Here is a 21,034-nt window from a genome sequence, read left to right as displayed (position 1 = left end):
GTTCCACAAGTACTGCTCGTACACACTCCGTTCTGTAGTCTGCCTGTATATGATTTAGCATCAACCATCACGTCTGACCAAGCCTGTGCAGGCCACTCTCACAATGCCACAAGTAAAGCCCAACACTAAGGGCCAATATATGCTATCATTTCCAATGCTAACTCCTTCCCTGCTGCCGCCTCTCCCCCCCAGGCCCATGAAGACAGCCACGAGAGCCTGACCTCAGTCCCACGGCGGGACACCATGGGAAGCTTCCTCCCTGACAGCAGCGCCTATGAGCTCCTGACCATCCTAGGTCAGTCAGTCTCAGGCTTCCAACCCCAGTGACTTGGCTGCCAAGGCGCTTGTGTGTTTGTTGTTGAATACATTGTTTGTGCTCCTGTCTATAGTCTAATTTGGTGTGTGTGTTTTGCTGTGCTAGGTCGAGGCCTGGAGGACTTGATGACCGTCAACCTTGCCAGATACAGACCCACAGGGGAACATGTAGCAATCCGTCGGATTGACCTGGAGTCCTGCACCAATGAAATGGTCAACTACCTGCAGGTCTGGACCTGTCACCATCCATCTATCATTCTACCATCCATCTGTCACATTTCCCTTTGCCAGGCAGACAGACATCCGTCAAATCATCCTTGTCTTGATATCCCTCTTTCACTCCTCCACTCTGAATGCATTCATCCCTTGCTTTATGACATCACCTGTTATGTAATCCAACCTCCCATCTCTGTCTGTCTAATTTGTATCTATTACATAACTCAATGTAATCTCCCTCTCTGTCCATTAAACCTAACCCAGTCAAATCTCTGTCTCAGGCTGAGCTCCATGTATCTAAGCTGTTCCACCACTCCAGCATCCTGCCCTACAGGAGCATCTTCATAGCAGAGAATGAGCTGTGGGTCATCTCTCCCTTCATGGCCTATGGTGAGGATTCACAGACAGGAGAGCACTGACTGTAACACTACAMCACTCTGGTCCTAGTCAAATKTAGTCARAAGCTAAATGTAGACCGGAGGACTCTAGTTACCATTCCCACACTAAGGTAATTTGTCTCCACCTAATCCTACTATTCACAGTCCTCTGCTCTCTCACTGACTAATGTAGTGTCTAACATGTCCTAGGGTCGGCCAGAGACCTGATCAGCAGCCACTTCACTGATGGGATGAATGAGCTGGCCATCGCCTACATCCTACTGGGCATGCTCAAAGCCCTGGACTACATCCACCACATGGGCTATGTACACCGGTAAGTACAAAGTACACACAGGCCCAGGACCTTTCATGCAGGATTGTGACATGGCGTCTAATTGTGTGTGTTTAGGAGCGTGAAGGCCAGCCACGTGTTGATCTCGGTAGACGGTCAGGTGTGTATGTCTGGTCTGAGGAGCATCATCAGTCTGATCCGTCACGGCCAGCGAGCCAGAGTGGTCCATGACTTCCCCCAGTACAGCATCAAGGTGCTGCCCTGGCTCAGCCCAGAGGTGCTGCAGCAGGTAACTCCATACCACACCTGGCTAACATACAATACCTTGCTTTTAAACTATAATACCTTAATTTGTTTCTATCGTCAACCCTGGTGTGTGTGCATGTCAGAATCTGCAGGGATACGACTTCCGGTCAGACATCTACAGTCTTGGCATCACAGCCTGTGAGCTAGCCAATGGACATGTGCCCTTCAAAGACATGCCAGCCACACAGGTGACTAGTGGCCTGATCAACCCCTCACCCTACCTTTATTCTGAAAGATCTATATTCTKCCCCTCACTKGACTGGTATCTCTCTCCATTCCTCTTCCTCCCCTCTGTCCTCTAGATGTTGCTGGAGAAGCTGAACGGGACAGTCCCCTGTCTGTTGGACACCACCACCATCCCCCCAGAGGAGCTGACCATGAAGCCCTCCCGCTCTGGGGCTGACTCTGGGATCTGTGAGGGCCCCAGCACCGGAGGGGCCCACCACTCTAACGGAGAGCCCTCCTCCTCGGGGAGCCACCCCTACAGTCGTACCTTCTCTCCCCACTTCCATGCTTTTGTGGAGCTATGTCTACAGAGGGACCCAGAGAAGAGGTGAACCATGCCAAGCTAGGCTGCTGGTCCTCACATTGATTGTCTTATGAATTTTAGCTCATTTAATTGTTTATTTCCTCCCCCCCCTCAGACCCTCAGCCAGTGCTCTCATTGGTCATTCCTTCTTCAAACAGGTCAGTAGGATCTAGTTCCTCCCCCCTCAACATCAATGTACAACATTTAAGTCATATAATGGCTTCATTCAGTCACACACTTGATTATTAGAATCCCAATGAGATTTCTTTCCATTCCCTAGATCAAGCGTCGGCCATCGGAGGCTCTGCCTGAGCTGTTCCGGCCCGTAACGCCCATCACGGGCTTTGAGAGTACCCAGCCTCAGGATGCTGCCTCTGGACTGGCCAGCCTGGAGTCTGGCCTCAGCCACATGGATGTGGATGACTGGGACTTCTGACCACAGAGGAACAGGAAGGAGGTGTGTGTAGTAACCAAGAGGTTAACAGGAGACGCTCTGAGAAGACTCCGGACTGGATTTACGCTTTGTTCTTATTAAATGGCCCATGTAAATAATTCAAACTAAGCCATTTCTCCTCCCTTTGACTGGGTTTAAAAGCCAGCTGCCATCTCACCTCCTTGCTATCGCTCTAGTCTAAAAGATGCATGAGCAGACAGACCCTTGCACTGACTGACACCCAATTCCTCTCACGCACACTACTCTCCAGATTCTACTAAAGCTCTGGACCCATCGAAGAACCGTATGGGGGAGTATGTCCAGTCAGCTCTTTCACTTGCTAATGGAGATGTTCCATTAAAGGTAAAGCAGGGAGACTACCTCTTATTTGATGAGTTGTACTTGACCCTATCTAGAGCAATCTGTTGACATTACAAAGACCAGGAGCTGACCACATTACCAAGGGTTGATCCAATCAGCCATCTAGCCAGCACAACAGATGGAAGATTCCATAAGTTTGTCCAAGGCTATCACGAACCAGACAGTGTTTGCATTTCCTCACAGCTGAGAAGAGGCTCTCATACTGAACCATCAGTTTTACAGGAGAGGGAAGAAAAATCTGTTTCTACCTGAAACCCTCAACTGAAGATGGCAAAGCAAGTTAACACTAGACTGTGCCAACTGAGGTCCATGTATTTGATTAAGCTTCCTGTTATTGGCCATTTATGTCCTGCAAAAAAGTGAATGTTACAATGGTGCTTGTTTCAGATAGTTTGTCTGGGTTTCACGAAGGGAAAGTGTTGGGAGTGTCAACCATTTTACTTGATAATAAATACCTTTCACCTCGGGGCTCTCACTGTCATTGTATTGTAAGTAATCAGTCAATAACTATTTAAAAATCGAGTTTTATTCCGGAAGGCTTGACATTGACACAATGAAACACAGTGGAAGGAGACACACTGAAATTGGACAGGTACTGTATTTACAGTAGGTTGCTAATCTTCTTCATCAGAGGGTGGCTGGTCTAGCATGGCTTGGTGTTTGGCGATCTTGGCTGCCAGCTCTGTAGAGAGAAAACACTTAGGGCTACTGCCTGGAGCTCAATAACGCCACGGCCCTGAATATTCGAGCAGTGAGCTTTTTCTATTTGACTCACTATAGACTAGTCTTTTACCCGATGTGCATAAGCTCTTGCCTGTCTACCAAAACTCCTTGCTCTGGCCAAATGCCACGCCATTGGACATGAGTACCTCCCCTAAGATTTGTAGAATGGAAATACATTCTAGACCGTCTGATTGGTCCCAGAAACCTATGGTTGGGCCAGAACACACATGGGTAAAGCAACATTTAGAAAATGTGTCATTGGTACTCTGATTGGTTAGAGATTATCCAATTGCTGATGACCTTGTTTTGTACAACACCACTCATTTTAGCGTCACCACAAACGACTTCAATGATTGCGGTCTCAGACTGAAGTATGTAGCAAATGATAGAGCAGAGGAGAAATTCAGCTTGAGGAGTCAGGCAACATAAGCTCCATGGTCAACAACAAACTACTGTAGCTTTAGTTTTGTTTTCTTAGCTCAAAGTGATGCTCTGGTGGACCATCCAAGGCCATTACCTAATGTACATGCCATACCACTACGCTGACCATGGTAATTGAGATGCATTATCCTCACCTTTAGCTGGGTTGAAGACGCCGTTGGTCTGGACATTACACACATAGCAGCGCTGGGACTTGCGGTAGTGCTGAAGAGCACAGGTCTCACAGAAGTAGTGCCGACACCTGCGGGAGAGAAGACATGAGTGGTTTGATTAGCTGGAAGTTTCTCTCCACACAATTAGGCTGGAAGTTTCTCTACACACAATTAATGGTGAAGGAGTTCTTAAGGAGCATTGTCTTACTTGGTGATGACGGGGTTCTTAAAGGACTCTCGGCAGATGAAGCATTTGAAGGGCATGTCCTCCTCGTCACTGCTCACCTCGTAGTTCTCATCATCTACATACAGACCACACATTACTGAGCAGCTGTATCACACACACATCAACTCTCTAATCGGATGAATCTTAAATCTACACAGCCCTGTGTTTCTCCCCTGTTGTGAACTCACCGTTGGCCCCATAGCGCCCCTCGTCCAGCTCCCTCTCAATCTGCCAGCCATGTTTGTAGTCTGAGCGGTCATGGAGGAACTTGCAGCTGTCTAAGAGGGGAAAAGAAACACACAAAGGAGACTTTCAGAGACTCCACAGATGATTAACTCAAGTTGGAAAAGGAGGACCTGTGCAAAGCTCGACATTGGGGGAGGCAACCTTCCAGCAAAGTCCCACTCACCTCCAAAGCCACAGAAGCCAGTCTCTTTGTAGTCTTTACAGATGTCTGGCTGGTAGTCCCACCTCACTGTGGCCCTCAGGTGCTCTGGGGCCCGGATTGGGCCCTTCCTGACAAAAGAAAAGAGAAAACACTGATGATGCAAATACATAGCAAAAACAATTAAAACTTTCCCCAAGACATTTAAACTTTACTCTGTCACATAACATGCATCCACACCTGACCATGCCAGAGGATGCATTTCCCATGGTGGAGTCTTTGGGCTTGATGTGCTTTTTGTAGTTGTTCATTCCTCTGTAGATCTTATCATCCTCTTTACCGGTCAGCTCCTGGTGATGGAGAGGACAGAGACCCTTATTAAGCATTCGCGGACCAACACTGTCCCAATTTCTAACAAAACTGGGGGAAGAATGCAAATGATACAATACTAAGATGTAGATACACAAAGGAAACAAAGTTCCTCCAACAAGAGACAGATGTCTTGCCTCCTGGATCTTCTGACTCCTCTCAAAGATGGCCTGAGCATCATTGTCCTTTGCTGTGTCCAGCTCATAGATTGCAGTTGCTCCCATGTCATCTGGCCCCTCTGGTTTCTAAACACAGCGAAGGGAGGAGGACGAGATGGATAGCTTTATATGGGGCTGAGCAATAAAGGGGTAGGTAGAATATAAATACAAAACATTGTTAATAGGTGAATTAATTAATAGATTAATGGGTAGAGGAGATGTCTTTTTCAAAATTACTCACCGCTGACCGTGTGGACTTGTAAGCGACAGTGACTTTCTTTCTTTCTTTCTCCTCGTCACTTTCAGCAGATGACACCTCCTCTCTCTCTACTTTTTTTGTCTGGGGGGGAAGAGAATAATGATTTCACACTATAAAAAATGTTTCGTATAAAGACTGATTCGTTTGTAGTCAGTCATGGGACGTTACCCTTTGAATCATAGGGTTTGCTGAACCCGTCTTTTTTTCTTTTCTGACGACGGCATTCTTGTCTTCGTCACTGTTGCCATCTGACAATGGAGGAGGCAATGAGGCAAGCATCAGCATGTGAGTGGGACATTTCCGTGTTTACAGTACTCGGCCACTTGCACAATCATTTCCATGGCTTGGGTGTTTTATAGTTGGCAGTAGTTTTGTTTTTACTTAGCCCAATCTTTATGCCTTACTAAATAAACTTCAAATGTTAGCTAACTAGGTTAGTTAGCTACTATAGCTAGCTCGAGGACTATTACTAATAGCCATTGTTTTCATGCACAATGCAGTTTTTTGGTTAGCTTTTGAAACAACACTGAGCTGGACTTAAACACGGTAGCTCACCTTTGTCGCTGTCACTGGCTTTTCTCTTCCGAGCGTTGCATTTTTTGGTAGATTTTTTAAATAGAAAAGTACAGGTTGCCTTGGGTTCCCCCGACTCCGCCATCTTTCATTCTGTTTACAAAAAAAATGGTGACGTAACGATTTTAGCGCGACCTCTAGCGTAGAGGAGTCACACAATCATTAGGCACAGTATTCCACCTTGTGGCCAATTATCTACAGCACAACATATACAATTAAGTAGACTACATTTGCATTTATTTCATGCCAATTTCTAATTGTTTTATTACATATTATTTGTAGATATGTTGTGGCGCAACTAAATAATATCCTATATAGTCAGTCATCATTTTATATAGTGTTATAAAACCGCAAAGCACATTATGATAAAATGTAGGATTATTCAATGATGGGATATTTTATGTAGGCTAAATCAACGTATGTGCATTGGGTATCTTGATGCAGAGGGTATTTTAATTATACTCTCTGTCTATTCACCCTGCACAACTCGACCCTACACAACTCCATCGTTGTGCGTCAACGTAGAGCCCACTAATTAAGCATCAGCTTCTCGCGAAGAACTGAGGACACCGGAATATATGGCATAGGCCTGCGGAGGGAGGGGTCTTGGTGGTGCTGGGCTACCGGAAGGCTCCGTACCGCCGCTGAATGGAATCTGGCTGTGTCCGAAAAGCAATGGCTATGGGTTTGACATCGAAAAAGGCATCTTCTCGGAGCGTCGGCGTGGAGCGAAAAAATCTCATCACCGTATGCAGGTAAACACAAGGGAGCAGAGGTTTCGTGTGGTTGGCACGTCATGTTAACCACACATATTAGTTAATGCATGCATGGAAATAMATGTGTAATGGCTTAGGCTACAATGTATTAAGCGTTCGAATAATTTGCGGCTGCAATAGTTAAGTGTTAGTGCCAGCTCTGTGTCCTGTGTTGTTTATTGCCAATCATATATTCTCATAAGAAAACGAAAAGAAAAACAAAAGGCAACATATTTCACAGCTATGGGCACTGTGGTAGCCTATACATTAGGCTACTTGGGGAAATTTAAATGGATCAACGTTTTATGTTTTTTTTTTATCTTGGTAAATAACGGTGAAAGAGAATCAGATCGCCTTATAAATAAACAGCCACATATGCAGTTTCACCTTGGTGGACACCCCGCTGTCTCCGCCGCTATGTCGGCCTATTTGAAAGGAAAGTGGATTAAATGGGGTGTGTGAGGCCTATGTTTGAGAGGGCATTGGTCCACCAGAATTCCCCAGGTCGGTGATGTAGCAATGACGACAACCTTCTTGGAACGAGGACATTATTTACCGCTTATAGAAATGCTGCTCCAAGATAATGACATCACAGTGAAATCGGATGTTTATTATGGTCATTGAATGCTGCTGTGCTGTGTTCATTATGCACTAAAAACACCCAGAGGAATTTCACCCGGTGGCCTGAGAGCTCTCAGAAAAAAGTATAGGCCTACAACATTTTTGCCAGCTCATCTATACCAGAGTAACTGATACCTACAGCTGATACTGCTGATAATATAATTGCATAGCAGTCATACCCCTGTGTCTGGTTGTCATGGGAATGCTATTTGATAACTTGGTGAAGGAGAAGTTATGTTTTGCCCAATGTAGGCTAATGTATCATCAGTGCTCCATCCTAGAATATTCCTATTTGTAAAGGCATCATTCATGTGAATACTATATGATGATAAACATTTCATGTAAATTAATATAATACTATATTCAATTTTATATATATATCTTCACAATTATTTCAAGAGTGCAAATGTGTTTATACAAAATACCCAATGTGTCTTATCTCTGTGTCCTGATGCATCTATACTGTAAGCTTCCTCATGTCCGTCTGAGTCATCATGGTTTATATCCCTGTCTGCATATAAGGAGCTCCAGTAGGAACAGCAACTGGATTGTTGCCTCAGAAACGTGTGGGTCTGTGGCTTGTAGCTTGTATGTTAGCAATGTGAATATATTATCTCTGGGCACCCACATGATGAGACGTGAACCTATCAGACGAGGCATATATGTGTCCAGTGTGTGCTGTCACTGAACGGCCAGGAGACCCATTGTCTTGCTGTCAGGGACACAACATTTTATCTCCTGAGGGAGGCATTGTTCTACAGAGGACCAACGGTAGTGACATCACTCAAGCTCCTGGTGCTCTCACTAAATACTTTATAGACAAAGAAATGAGCAGAAAATGAGTTACGCATTCTATGTGTAGTGTTGGTAGGCTTATATGGTTCATGACATTGTTACTAATCATGGATATCTTCCCATCCTTCCAATCCCATGACATCGACATTGGCCACATCCTCATGATATGACATGTTGAGTTTAGTGTTTGTTTGCTGCTTGGATAGAAGAATAAAGAGACAAATGAAAACTCCAGGAACACGATCAAGCACTTTTTATTACAGCACCTCTCTGTCAAAGGTTCTGTCTGCATTTAGTGGAACATAGTGTAATAGAACAGACATAGATCATGACCAAAAATAAAGAATGTTTTCAAAGACACAGACTTCAGACTCCAAGAAGGATTAGCGAGAGAACAAAGAGACATTTGTTGCAGTTCGGTCATTTTTCAGACACTGACCGTGCCAAGAACATTTAATCCAAGACATTTAAAGACACAGGCACAGGACACAAAACAAAACAAAAAATGTTCACAACAGTTTTTCATCAGTAATGCTAATCATACAGTTTTCTCCACTGGGAAAGACATGAATTACTTTTCAAGGAGAGCTATGAATTAAGTTTAATGCAAGGGTAATACATGTATTCCCCAGGCTTTTAATATCTGAAAGCATCTGTGTCGATGTCAAGTCTACCTTTTGTATTGTGCAGTCTAAGATGGGCTGTAAGTCATAGATGCCTCTTTTCCTGCCAGACAGACGTGTACCACTTCCATGTGTCAGCCAATGACAGCCCTTGTCCCAGGTGGTGTTCAAGTTGACAAAGGTTGTGAATGTTTGTGACCTCAGGACCTCTGGCTATGCATAGAGTCAGGCTGATGTKKTGTGTGTMTCATTGTGTAGGCAGGGCTACCAGCAGGGCAGAGCAGGGCAGCCTYGGGGCAAAGAATAGAGGGTGGATCTGTGCTCCAGAGTAATGGAGGGAGTCATGAAAAAGGTTTGACTGATATGGACACAGTTATCTTCAGATCATTAGCGCATCCCTCCCAACGAAGCCCAAATTAGTGTTCAGTTAGCACACACACCCAAAGCATGATCCTTCTTCTAACACTAATGCACATGTATATATTCAATTTGAATACAAAACATTTCCTCCACTATCACAACATACACATTTACCAGACATCGACACACATAGATTAACATGTTTGGATTTCCTATATTTCAGTTTTTGGAAGTAAATCCTTGTCTTGAGGCCTATTTGTGAATGTTCTATTATATACAGAGTTGTTCTTGATTACTGAATTTGAATCCGTTTACTGTGTCATTGACCTTGGTGAAATGCTGGACCCAGTGCTCATCCCCATGTCAATTTGTCATCAGGGATCATAATCGATTTTGCCAGGCTGGCATCACACTCCCATTCAAAGCTCTTCCTCCAACATTAACATGGATGTTTTAGTGCTATACTGATATAGTAGGGCTCAGTAATACTATGTAGGCCTACTCTGTGATGGCACATCTCATGGGTTGGCCCTGTTTTCGACACCAAGCCAAGATATAGTGACTTCTAAAATGCAGTGATCTGATGTGTCAAAGTGACCTCCCATTACATCATGTTTCATCAACTGAACTTATTTTGATGACAGAGATTTCCATGCACAGCAATAGACAGTACAGTGACGGAAATCTGGAAATAGTCTCAACATCACAGGGAACTATTGTTGCTTCCCTGGGTCAAAGTCTTAGGTCAATAGTTAAGTCAGCAGAGGTCATAGATATACAGTATGGTCCAGCTGGTAGTCTCCGAGTGAAAAGTCTCATGTATTCAAGGACTTATTTGATGTGTGTTTGAAAATGACTGAAGAAGTCTCAGTTGAACTTGGCACCATGAACTTTTCAAGTCCTGAGAAAAAAATTGCTTTTGAAGGACATACCACTCATGCCTTAAGCTGGCTTTCATTTATAAGTATTTACCACGGCCAGAATAATAATAAAATGTCAAGAATAAAGAAAAGTCTTACATAACGTATAGCTGTTGCTATGGGCTACATATTTTTTGTTAAAACATGGCGGGACCAGAGCTCATCTGTACTTGGTTCATCTGAGAGAAACAGACTGTACCAATAGCTGCTATTTTACTTATTGAAAAGAGGCCAAACCAGGAGAAACAGCTATCACTAGGGAATCTTGTTACAGGCCAGTTGATATATTTACTTTGTTGCATATTCTGGCCTAAGAGCTCTCACGACGAGGTCCATGACTGGATGAACACTGTTGGTGCCAACACGTTGAACCTAGGAAAACAACATAAAATAAGATAGTTAAAGATTTGGCTCCTACCCTTATGCACCCTGCTCCCTGTAAATAAAAGTGGATGAGAAGAGAAGGAAGAGCAAGTCATATTTTGAATATTGAAGCCTTCAATTGTTTTGGGTGTGGCTGGGAGAATGTGCCATTACTGTCTCTGTTGCAATATCCTGAGGAGGACATATAAAGTGGAACCAGCTGCACAACGATTGTAAAGTACTTTGAAACTTGAATGTGGGTTCTGTGAGGGACTGTACAGTATGGTTCTTCACTCTGAGTTGTCCTTTTTGTTGTGTAAACAATGGCAAAGCACCACAAATGGTCCCACTCTTCACCCTCTCTCTCTCTCTCTCTCTCTCTCTCTCTCTCTCTCAGCCTCAATCTCTCTCTCTCTCAGCCTCTCTCTCTCTCTCTCTCTCAGCCTCTCTCTCTCTCTCTCTCTCACCTCAGGGTTCCACTGCTCTACTTTTTCCTCATAAAAACCCTTCTCATCCACTCAGAAGCTACTGTCCCATTGTTCATTGTGCACATTAAAGCAGCACTCGGAGCCTGCCATCTAGAATAACAAATGAGGATCTAATATTGGTGTTCTTTTCAGCCTAATTATCCTCTTTTTCACAATTTCTAGCATATATTGCACAAATGACCTCTGCCTTACTAAACATAAGCAAGGTTCATTGGCATTGCAATGTGAACGTTACCACAGACCAAACACTTAACATTAGTATATAATACTATTATACAAGTTCAGATATCACTTGAACCTTTCCCCACTACCTCCTCTCCTATTACCAATCTACTGTCTCTGTGACATACTATATCCTTCATATCACATCCCCTCATCATGTTCATTATTATGAATTATGCCTTCAGTTCTTCCCAGCCCAGCACCTCTATTTTTTCTACTCTCAAATGCACATACACTGGCATGAGACACCCTGCCTGGCTCCTCATTCACTTCACAGAGATGTGAGGCACCCCATCTATCGATATTGCTTGATGTGACACATTATTTTGGATAACGTTTGTAATCTCTCCGTTAGAGCAAATAAGTCAATTAATACTATCTCCTCCCATGATATTGCATGGCGCATAGACACAGGGCTTGCATCTCCTCCCTGGCTGAGCTCATCTCCCCTATGGGAGGGATCCTCCAGGTGCACACACACCCAGTAGAGAATCTGAAACAACCATCAGACAGACAGTGACTTCACATGGCCGTGGCCAGGGAGGAATCCTCCAGTGTCAGCTGATCCTGCTGGTTAGGCCAAGACTGGAAGAGGGGAGAGGGGGGATGAGGGAGAGAGTTAGCTAGACAAAGTGGGGAAGAGATAAAATTGTGATTGAGAGCTGTCAATCCTAATCTTTAGATTATTTTGGACAAATTAGAGAACCCTGATCCTAAATTGTATTGTAAATTAAGCACAACTGAATGTAACTACGATAGGAAAGGTAGCAAAACAAGGAGACAAGATGGACGTGTGGAAGACGAGCTTGAGAGTGGGTTTGGCTGAGATCCAAGAGGAGTGAGAGGGGGCACAAAAGATGTTTGTTTTAAGGCCAGGCAGTTGTTTTTCAGTGACAAATCGTACCAAGTGTATCGTACTGTGGCACTCAATCCATTAGCATTTAAGGCATACCAGTTCTGACCGCTCTAACTCCCCTTCACATCGAGAGACATTATCAATTTCTAATCATTCAACCACAGTATTAGATGTTGTAATCACATAAACAGATTTTACTGAAAATCAGAGATGACCATCTTGCTAACTAYGGATTTCCTTGACATATCAGGACTGCAGAAATACCTAAAGTGCCTAATTGTCATAGAATATTGCAACAATGTAGCAGGCCAAATGTTCTCAAAGTTTTGTTCTAGGCAACTGAATAGGGTGTCYAACAATAACATGTACAACAGACATTGACTTCTGCACAACACATAACTCAAAGACTCACCTGGAATCATGGGTAGAGTAGAACACATCTAAGAATTCTAAAACCACTGACCTGTTTCCTTGATAAATTCCTGTTTGATCGAAAAAGTAAAATGGTCCAAAGCAAAATAATCCAGTGTTTTAGAAGTCAGTTTAGATATAGCCTGCGTAGATGTTGCGGTGATGTCCTTGTGTCCCCTGTGATGGTGTTGTTGTATGTTGTCTTTACGTTTTGTTGAGTTAGCCACCAGTCCCTCCACCCAATGATGTCCCCTCTCATCTAGAGGGTCTTGCGTTTGGCGAAAAAGGCTTTTCGAAACGAGGTGGTGGTGGTGCCCCTGCTGAAGGAGGCATTGCCCATAGTGAGCTTGGTCTTGGCACTGGCGATGGTGGAGGCGCCCAGRGAAGTGGTCTTCTTGCCCCTGGTGATAGACGAGTTGCCCACAGTGAGCTTGGTCTTGCCCCTCTTGATAGTGGTGTTTCCCAGGGAGAGGGCCGTCTTCCCCTCGGTGATGCTGCTGTTGCCCATTGAGAAGAAGGTTGAATTCCTGACCCTGCTGAGGTGGTGGATTTTGGGGTTCACTCGGCGCGACACATTGCACGCTCATGCAGCACACCCCGCTCAGTAAAGCTTGGGTGTGATMKTAACAGTAACRAGAGTCCAGAGTAGACCAGAATGCTAAGCGTGGATAGTGCTACCCCCGTGTCACATAATGCCTTCGTTGAGCTTATAGACGTGGGCTCTGGAAGGCCACATACCACCCATGTGTCCCTGTGAATGGACAGAGGCAGCCGTAGGTGGCTGTAGCCTATCTGAGGGCTTGGTACAGTGGAACGATTGTCCCATCACCACCACGACGAGGCTGAAGGAGACATTGTTGCCCAGAGGACAATATGTGGTGACATCACTTGATCCTGTGGCATTGTTGCCTATATCCCCTGATTGTAAATCCTTGGTTCTGTGTGAAGCTGTATGGAACATGTGCATCATGAAACATATAATGTAAGACATTATTATATAGGCAAGGATGTTGACGTAAGTTCATGTTTTCCATCAATAGCCTATGACCTCTCTTCTCAAATGTACAATGTGCCTCTTGGCTTCAGTCTCCAATATGGGTGTGGCTCTTAGGATTTTTCCAAGTGTCTGTGTCCGTAAAATTGTTTATTCCATTTAGAGACGATCAGATAATCTTAAATTGTATTTGTCTATGGTCCTTGTCCTTTAGTATGAAAATAATTCATTATTCCACTTCAKGACAGTACATATGTTTCCTACTACTTGTATGTTATATAATAAGTCAAATTTGCAAACAAACAMAATCAAGCCAAGCAGTGTTGAAGCAGTTATTTTATAAGCATCAGGTTACRTCAATCAATCAGTTATGACAGACGCATTTCCTAGTTTAAGACTGTCCTTATAATCTGAACATAGCATAGTTATTGTAATGCGTTCAACCTTGAAACAGACCAATTTAATCAGCATCCAATTGTTGTTTTATAACACATGGGGACATTTAAACTGTATTTTTGCTTYAGGGAATTACCGTTGAGGTTCTCTGTTGAACAGCACACTGATGATGACACATGCTCTGTCCAGTGTCTCCACATACACCACACACAGCTGTGTCCTCCTGCCTCCCTYCCTGCCAACACACCACCAACCTCATCTCCTCTGTCACACATCTGAATATCTGATTTCAAGCCTGTTAGATCCGTAACACATCCTAACAATACTCTCATCATGTGGGATTCATTTTGAAAGACATGCTAAGTGTTTTTCTTTGAAAACATKAATGCTTCATTGACACTCGAGCTGCAGAATGCTGCACATTGATCAGACACATGGAATAATTKATTACAAATGGACATGATTTAAGCTACTACTGACCTGCTGAAACTGAGCAGATAAAAGTCCCTCTGTTTTGAGTGTAACCGTATACAATAATCACAGGTGGAAATCCCAGTAGATGTTCCGTGTAGTTTGTCTGCCCCTAGTGAGGCTGGATTTGACCACAGACACAGACTTCTCTCCRTGGGTGAAGGTGAGAGTGGTCAGAGAGCTGGTGGTCTGGTCTCGTGTCACGGAGGTCTTTCCCATGGTCACAGTGATCTTTCCCAGGGTAACGGTGGTTCTGCTCCAAGAGACAGAGGACTTGCCCCAGGAGATGGCGTACTTAGTCTTCAGAATCAAGATCCTGCCCTTAGTGAAGCTAGTCTTGCTGGACAGGAAGGTGACTTTCCACTCCTCCTCTTCAGTCAAGTCTTTTTKTGAYGTCCTGGTTGMTTTGGGAGTCTTGGCCCTGGCGTCTGAGCTCCTGTCCATTTATTCTAGGTGGTCCTGCGCTTTGGCATCAGAGCCTTCCGGAAGGAGGTGGTGGTGGTTCCCCTGGTGAAACTAGCTCGGCCAAGAGCTACTGTGGTCTTCTCCCTACTGATGGTRGAGTCCCCCATGGAGGTGGTGGTCACTCCTCTGGAGACGGAGGTGTTGCCCATCGCGACCGTGGTCTTGCCCCTGGCTATGGAAGTTTTTCCCACTGCCAGGGCAGTCTTGCCCTCKGTGATGCTAGTGTTTCCCATGGAACAAGAGGCAGTCAGCCCTAGTCTGTGCCTGGACTCTCTCTTAGCTTACACTCAGCAGGCACAGCATAGCCTCTAGCGCTTAGCTCTCAGTGGGATGTGCAGTGAAATCTTGAGGTCATCAACCAAACTAAATCAGTGACTACAGCTGTCCTAAATAGATCGGACCACCGTGTATAGAGAGGGTGGGGGTGGGGGGGTCGTATTTGGTCATACTCTGATGCCGGCTGGTTCCTTACAGGGATCAGACCAAGGGACGGACAGGACCTGGGAGCCCATACTGAACAAAGGCTGCCACGCCGACAACCGTGTCATCTGCCATTGGTTGAGACAAGGGGGTTAATTGTGTTGTTGTCACGGACACTTTGCGGAGCATCTGAAGGGGGACATTGTGTTGCACRCAAGACAATTGGGGGTGACCTCAGATGCATTCGATGGCATTGCTCCCAAAGAACTCCTCTCAGCTATTGTTTAGCACAAGTCAAGTACAGTAGTACATTTGTCTCTGCCTGTCTGCTTCTACTGTTGTTTTTTACATGATTTCTTTACTTTCAACATACTGTACCTCTTTGCTACTTGCATTTTTATTGCATATATACTAGTTTCACAAATACGTACGTAGTTATCTTGTTTGTTTCTCATTCCTCTGTCTATCTCTTCTCCTCTCTTTTAGATTCTCGGTGAAGACACTCCTGGAAAAGTACACAGCCGAGCCCATCGATGACTCGTCCGAGGAGTTTGTCAACTTCGCTGCAATCTTGGAACACATCCTCAGCCACCGCTTYAAAGGTAACATGGCAGGTACAGGACATGGAAGTGTCCATCAGTCTCTCGGTCTTCTAATTCAGGATACGGAAGCCTCAAGGCTTACCCTAGTTTCAAATGTTACTATTTACCTATTTACATAATATGTATAATGTCACACATATAATAGGCAAATGTAATGATTTTTACATGAGCTCATGGCATGCCCATCTGTTTTGACTGAGCTAAAGTKCTGGATGCAAAGCCAATCTGCTGTGGTGCGTTGAGCGACAGGAACACTGTGTGGGCTGTTGTAGGAGATGGGMGTCATTGTCAGTGTTTTATCTTTGTACCAGGTCCAGGAAGCTGGTTCATCTCAGATGGCCAGCGAAGTTTCTGGGACTACATCCGGCTGGCGTGCAGCAAGGTGCAGAACAACTGCATCGCCAGCATCGAAAACATTGAGAACATCAGCACCTCACGAGCCAAGGCAAGGACGGGGATCATCTCTGTGTGTGTGTCACCAGAGCTTCAAAGTAAAAAATCCCTTAGCTGGCACTCACGCTCTCGTTCCCACTGACCCACCTCTTTCTCTCTTTTTCTCTTTCTCTCCTTCCATTGTTTCCTGCAGGGTCGGGCATGGATCCGTGTGGCGCTGATGGAGAAGCGTCTGTCTGAGTATGTGGCCACAGCCCTGAGGGACACACGGACAACCAGGTCAGATATACCACAAAATAGTATCCCATCTAGCCTATTAACTACCAAGCTACCTTAGAAACAACATGCAAAACATAACTAATCATAAGGCTTTGCACTGCAGGAGGTTCTATGATGACGGAGCCATCATACTGAGAGAGGAGGCCACTGTTCTGACAGGCATGCTCATTGGCCTCAGTGCCATAGACTTCAGGTGAGGCAGCATTACTCAGGCCTGCAGAATCATAGCATTGTTATTTGTTACATTGTTATCTYAAAGTTCACAATTCTTTCTCTGTCCAGTTTTTGCTTGAAGGGGGAGGCGCTGGATGGSAAGTCCCCTGCAGTGATTGACTTCACACCTTACCTGAAGTTCACTCAGAGGTGAGACAACCACATGCCCACTTCGTGAATATATGTCATACTAGTCAGTAGCTTAGTCATAGCCATACAMATGACTATAAGCAGTGTGTAACTCCCCTGCTATATGTCCCCTGCTTACAGCTATGACTACCTGAGTGATGAGGATGACCGGTGCAGTGTGGACAGCAGTGCCAGTGACGAAAGTGTCCCAGAACACCCCTACATCCCCCTGGTCACCGATGAGGAGAGCTGGAGGAACAAGTGTCGCAAGATGGAGCAGAGGTTTAAGATCGTGTACGCCCAGAAGGTGGTGACCTTTTGTCCTCCTGATAACCGTACATTCCTGAAGACATGGGGCATAGAATCTCTTCCAGCTTTTCAGGTCTCTCCAGAGATGTTCCATCGGGTTCAAGTCCAGGCTCTGGCTGGGACACTCAAGGACATTTCAAGACTTGTCCCAGAAGCCACTCCTGCATTGTCTTGGCAGCTGTGTGCTTAGGGTTGTTGTCCTGTTGGAAGGTGAACCTTCACCCCAGTCTGAGGTTCTGAGTGCTCTGTAGCAGGTTTTCATCAAGGATCTCTCTGTACTTTGCTCTGTTCATCTTTCCCTCAATCCTGACCAGTCTCCCTGTCCCTGCCTTTGAAAAACATACCCACAACAGGATGCTGCAACCACCATGCTTCACCGTAGGGATGGTGCCAGGTTTCCTCCAGACATAACGCTTGGCATTCAGGCCAAATAGTTCAATCTTGGTTTCATCAGACCAGATAATCTTGTTTTTCATGGTCTGAGAGTCTTTAGGTGACTTTTGGCAAATTCCAAGTGGACTTTCATGTGCCTTTTACTGAGGAGAGGCTTCCATCTGGCCACTCAACCATAAAGGCCTGATTGGTAAAGTGCTGCAGAGATGGTTGTCCTTCTGGAAGGTTCTCCTATCTTCAGAGGAACTCTAGAGCTCTGTCAGAGTGACCATCGTGTTCTTGTTCACCTCCATAACCAAGGCCCTTCTCCCTCGATTGCTCAGTTTGGCCGGGCGGGCAGCTCAGGGAAGAGTCTTGGTGATTCTAAACTTCTTCCATTTAAGAATGATGGAAGCCACTGTGTTTTTGGGGGCCTTTAATGCTGCAGACATTTTTTGGTACCCTTCCCCAGATCTGTGCCTCGGCACAGTCCTGTCTCTGAGCTCTACGGACAATTCCTTTGACCTCATGGCTTGGTTTTTGCTCTGCACTGTCAACTGTGGGACCTTATGTAGACACGTGTGAGCCTTTCCAAATCAAGTCCAATCAATTGAATTTACGACAGGTGGAAACCAATCAAGTTGTAGAAACATCTCAAGGATRATCAATGGAAACAGAATGCATCTGAGCTCAATTTCGAGTTTCATAGTAAAGGGTCTGAATATTTATGTAAATAAGGAATTTCAGTTTTTAAGATTGCCTAAATTTTCTAAAATGTGTCATTATGGTGTATTGTGTGTAGATTGATGAGGAATTTATTTGATTTTAACCATTTTAGAATAAGGCTGTAACATAACATAATGTGGAAAAAGTCAAGGGGTCTGAATACTTTCCGAAGGCACTGTATATAGAGTAATAACTTTATGTACTTTTGGGGTATGCAGAACACAGTCTAACTGTGTTTCTGCATCTGTCTGTGCCTGTGTCTGTGCTGCAGGGCTACCTGGAGGAGCTGGTGCGTTTGCGGGAGTCTCAGCTGAAGAACGTGGAGACTGAGAACAAGAAGCTGAGTGCCAGGCTGGAGGAGCTCAGAGTCCAGAGCCTGCAGGAGAAGAAGGAGCTGGAGTCCATCGTACTGGAGCTGCAGGCACAACTGTGAGAGCAGTATACAAATGCACACACACTAGTATACATTGACGGAGACACATACAAACATCATAAACAGACACACACAAATGCAGTACATAACATATCAGATGATGTTAAGAGTTAATCACAAGCGTGTTCCTTCCAGCACTGCCCTCATCCCCCGTGATTCCTCCCACCTGACTAAGGATCTGTCCATCCCTCTGGTCAACCAGTGGCCCTCCATACGAGGCTACAACAACCAGGGGGACGTCAAGCTCTTCCGCAGGTATATCTACTGTATGAGTGTGTGCATGTGTGTGATTTTGTGATACTGTACATTTTAAAGCTGCAATATGTAACTTTTTGGGCGACCCAACCAAATTCACATAGAAATGTGTGATATAGACATGTCATTCTCATTGAAAAGAAGTGTATATCTGTTCTATGTGTGGTATTTCTACGCTTCTACGCAAACTTTCGGGTTTGTACAGCATCTTCAAACAGCTGGTTTTGGTTATGGAAAATATATTTCACAGCGGTTTAGATGGTACAATGATTCTTTACACTATACTTACTTGTTTTGTCACATAAACTAAAATTAGGCAAACTATTATAATTTTAGCAAGCAGGAAATGTCGAAGCGATTTCTACACAGATGTTATTGTAACAGTATTTCATGATGTCACTCATCCCTTCAGGAGAAGTTTCCACAGTTTGGAGCAGCTCTCAGCTGACATCAGTCTGAACTCTGATTCCCAGAAGACAGATGGGCAACAGAACGGAGATACAGGTTGGTGCTCAACAGATAAATGTACATTATACAAACACATTTGTAGACGCACAGCAATGCATACTGATGCKGCAGAAATATGTGAACYGAGTCACCCACTGTCATGCATGCACCAACACAAAACCACACAGAAACAGAAACCCACTTAGAAGAATGCATCCACATGTYCTCACAAACACACACATACAAAGGCATGTTTGAACARTGTCTATGGTGTATTTTGTGTGGGTGTTTAAGGTATGCTGATAGCCAAAGTGTGCTTTAGGGACAGAGTTTTATTGTGTTTTGTCTATTCTCTCCTCTGTAGGAAAAGACTACACCCCTTCTATGCTGGGTCTCTGTGGCTCTCTGGCCTCTCTCCCCAGCTGTAAGTCCATGTCCAGCCTCAAGTCCAGTGAGTGTCTGGTCAACATCAGCATGGAACCCAGCCCTGCACTCTCCCCCAGCTAGGGGGCGCCATGCCAACAGAGCTCTGTCTGCCCAGCGCAAACCAACCAACCCCACCCGCCTGCCTCAACCTGGAGACACTCAATAGATCATGAACATCTACCTACCTACTGTCATTATTAACACAGTTACCAACAAAACCCTTTCCAACCAAACCCTTCTCCAACCAACTCTACTCAACCCACAGCTTCATGTCTGCAAAGATTAGAGGGGGAAAAGCTCTTCAATATTTCTGGATTTTTGTGTGGATTAAATTAAAGTTATAATGAAACTAAAAGGATCCTAGTTCTTCTGTGCCCCTCACCCACACCCTCTCTCATATCCTCACACTGTCCATCCTGCTCTTTCACTGTTGTGTGTGTGAATTCCTATGTCAAAATGTTGGCCTGTATTTAATGCCTTTTGGACACATCTAACTAGCGCAATTCAAAGCTACAAAACTATCCAAAAGCATATATTTATTTATCCATTTAAATTCTCCTCTCCTCTAGATCTTTTTATCCAACTCTTTCTCTACACCTGACACATCTGGTCRTTGTACTGTCTGTGTGTCAGTCTGTCCCAGCCCTGCCTCAGCCTATACTATCCGCTTGCCTGCCTGTCAAAATGACAGACAAACTGGAATGACGCACTTGCGATTAAGTCAGAACACTTGGAGAAGGCTGAACTGAATTCTAACAAAAACATCAGCTATTCTTAGGTGTTTGTGAGTGGATGCAGGTTGAGTGTTGCTAACATAGTGGCTAGATGTGTATTTGATGCATGTGGCTGAATGATATTKGCATTGTTCCTCCATTATACTGGGTTTTGGATGGCCTGACTCTCCAAATCATTGACCTGCTTGAGTAGTCAGACATTACTGTTTCAGTATGTGTTCATGTGTGCAGCAATTGGTTATGTCTGTCTATCAACAGTTTTGTTGTCACTTTGCTTTTTATATTTTGTTGATGAATCTGATTTTATAAATCAAGTGTTCTGTTATTTTTACACATGCATATTTGGGTATTTTTGTTCAATGACTTATGCTATTAGTTGCAATAAACTGCCTTATTTTTGTTATGTCAATCCCTTTTCAGT

The 21,034-nt window shown here is 44.5% G+C and overlaps 4 protein-coding genes across 6 annotated transcripts; 2 read left to right on the top strand and 2 right to left on the bottom strand.

Annotated features, from left to right (window-relative positions):
• The first annotated feature begins 160 nt into the window (after positions 1-160).
• Positions 161-2,848, top strand: LOC111981426 (STE20-related kinase adapter protein alpha). Of its 2 annotated transcripts, XM_024012679.2 has the most exons (9): positions 162-295; positions 422-543; positions 813-921; positions 1,119-1,242; positions 1,318-1,489; positions 1,590-1,694; positions 1,809-2,059; positions 2,151-2,193; positions 2,316-2,848. In XM_024012679.2, exons 1-9 carry the CDS (start codon positions 244-246, stop codon positions 2,469-2,471), a joined length of 1,134 nt encoding a protein of 377 aa, XP_023868447.1. In that variant the 5' UTR covers positions 162-243; the 3' UTR covers positions 2,472-2,848. The 2 variants fall into 2 exon arrangements, with proteins under 2 accessions (XP_023868448.1, XP_023868447.1); XM_024012680.2 differs by lacking the exon at positions 2,151-2,193 and having other exon boundaries at positions 161-295.
• Positions 2,849-3,355: 507 nt separating this feature from the next.
• LOC111980953 (E3 ubiquitin-protein ligase RNF113A) lies at positions 3,356-6,309 on the bottom strand. The gene is made up of 10 exons (XM_024012033.2): positions 6,118-6,309; positions 5,731-5,810; positions 5,545-5,643; positions 5,283-5,390; positions 5,017-5,126; positions 4,801-4,907; positions 4,580-4,669; positions 4,374-4,467; positions 4,148-4,254; positions 3,356-3,531 (listed from the first exon to the last, which is right to left on the bottom strand). Exons 1-10 carry the CDS (start codon positions 6,218-6,220, stop codon positions 3,464-3,466), a joined length of 966 nt encoding a protein of 321 aa, XP_023867801.1. The 5' UTR covers positions 6,221-6,309; the 3' UTR covers positions 3,356-3,463.
• A 324-nt stretch (positions 6,310-6,633) lies between these two features.
• LOC111980951 (RUN domain-containing protein 3A) lies at positions 6,634-21,022 on the top strand. Its single transcript, XM_024012030.2, has 11 exons — positions 6,634-6,890; positions 15,782-15,897; positions 16,209-16,342; positions 16,484-16,569; positions 16,673-16,762; positions 16,852-16,932; positions 17,053-17,218; positions 18,590-18,747; positions 18,887-19,006; positions 19,419-19,510; positions 19,818-21,022. The coding sequence occupies exons 1-11, from the start codon at positions 6,784-6,786 to the stop codon at positions 19,958-19,960; spliced, it is 1,293 nt and encodes a 430-aa protein (XP_023867798.1). The 5' UTR covers positions 6,634-6,783; the 3' UTR covers positions 19,961-21,022.
• On the bottom strand, positions 8,545-15,294 carry LOC139022696 (autotransporter adhesin UpaG-like). Of its 2 annotated transcripts, XM_070433724.1 has the most exons (3): positions 12,602-15,294; positions 11,786-11,867; positions 8,545-10,581 (listed from the first exon to the last, which is right to left on the bottom strand). In XM_070433724.1, exon 1 carries the CDS (start codon positions 13,055-13,057, stop codon positions 12,809-12,811), a length of 249 nt encoding a protein of 82 aa, XP_070289825.1. In that variant the 5' UTR covers positions 13,058-15,294; the 3' UTR covers positions 8,545-10,581; positions 11,786-11,867; positions 12,602-12,808. The 2 variants fall into 2 exon arrangements, with proteins under 2 accessions (XP_070289825.1, XP_070289824.1); XM_070433723.1 differs by lacking the exon at positions 11,786-11,867.
• Positions 21,023-21,034: the final 12 nt, after the last annotated feature.

The sequence above is a fragment of the Salvelinus sp. IW2-2015 genome, linkage group LG20, assembly GCF_002910315.2.
Source record: "Salvelinus sp. IW2-2015 linkage group LG20, ASM291031v2, whole genome shotgun sequence".
Classification (NCBI taxonomy): Eukaryota; Metazoa; Chordata; class Actinopteri; order Salmoniformes; family Salmonidae; genus Salvelinus; species Salvelinus sp. IW2-2015.
Note: the sequence above shows the minus strand (reverse complement) of the source record. Positions and strands in the feature narration are given on the sequence as shown.

Coding starts and splice junctions, on each gene's coding strand:
- LOC111981426 (XM_024012679.2), top strand. CDS start 244: ATGGGAAGCTTCCTCCCTGACAGCAGCGCCTATGAGCTCCTGACCATC. Junction 1,243..1,317: donor CACATGGGCTATGTACACCG/GTAAGTACAAAG, acceptor GTGTGTGTTTAG/GAGCGTGAAGGCCAGCCACG. Junction 2,194..2,315: donor GTCATTCCTTCTTCAAACAG/GTCAGTAGGATC, acceptor TCCATTCCCTAG/ATCAAGCGTCGGCCATCGGA.
- LOC111980953 (XM_024012033.2), bottom strand. CDS start 6,220: ATGGCGGAGTCGGGGGAACCCAAGGCAACCTGTACTTTTCTATTTAAA. Junction 5,127..5,282: donor GGAGTCAGAAGATCCAGGAG/GCAAGACATCTG, acceptor CTCCATCACCAG/GAGCTGACCGGTAAAGAGGA. Junction 3,532..4,147: donor CGTCTTCAACCCAGCTAAAG/GTGAGGATAATG, acceptor TTCTCTCTACAG/AGCTGGCAGCCAAGATCGCC.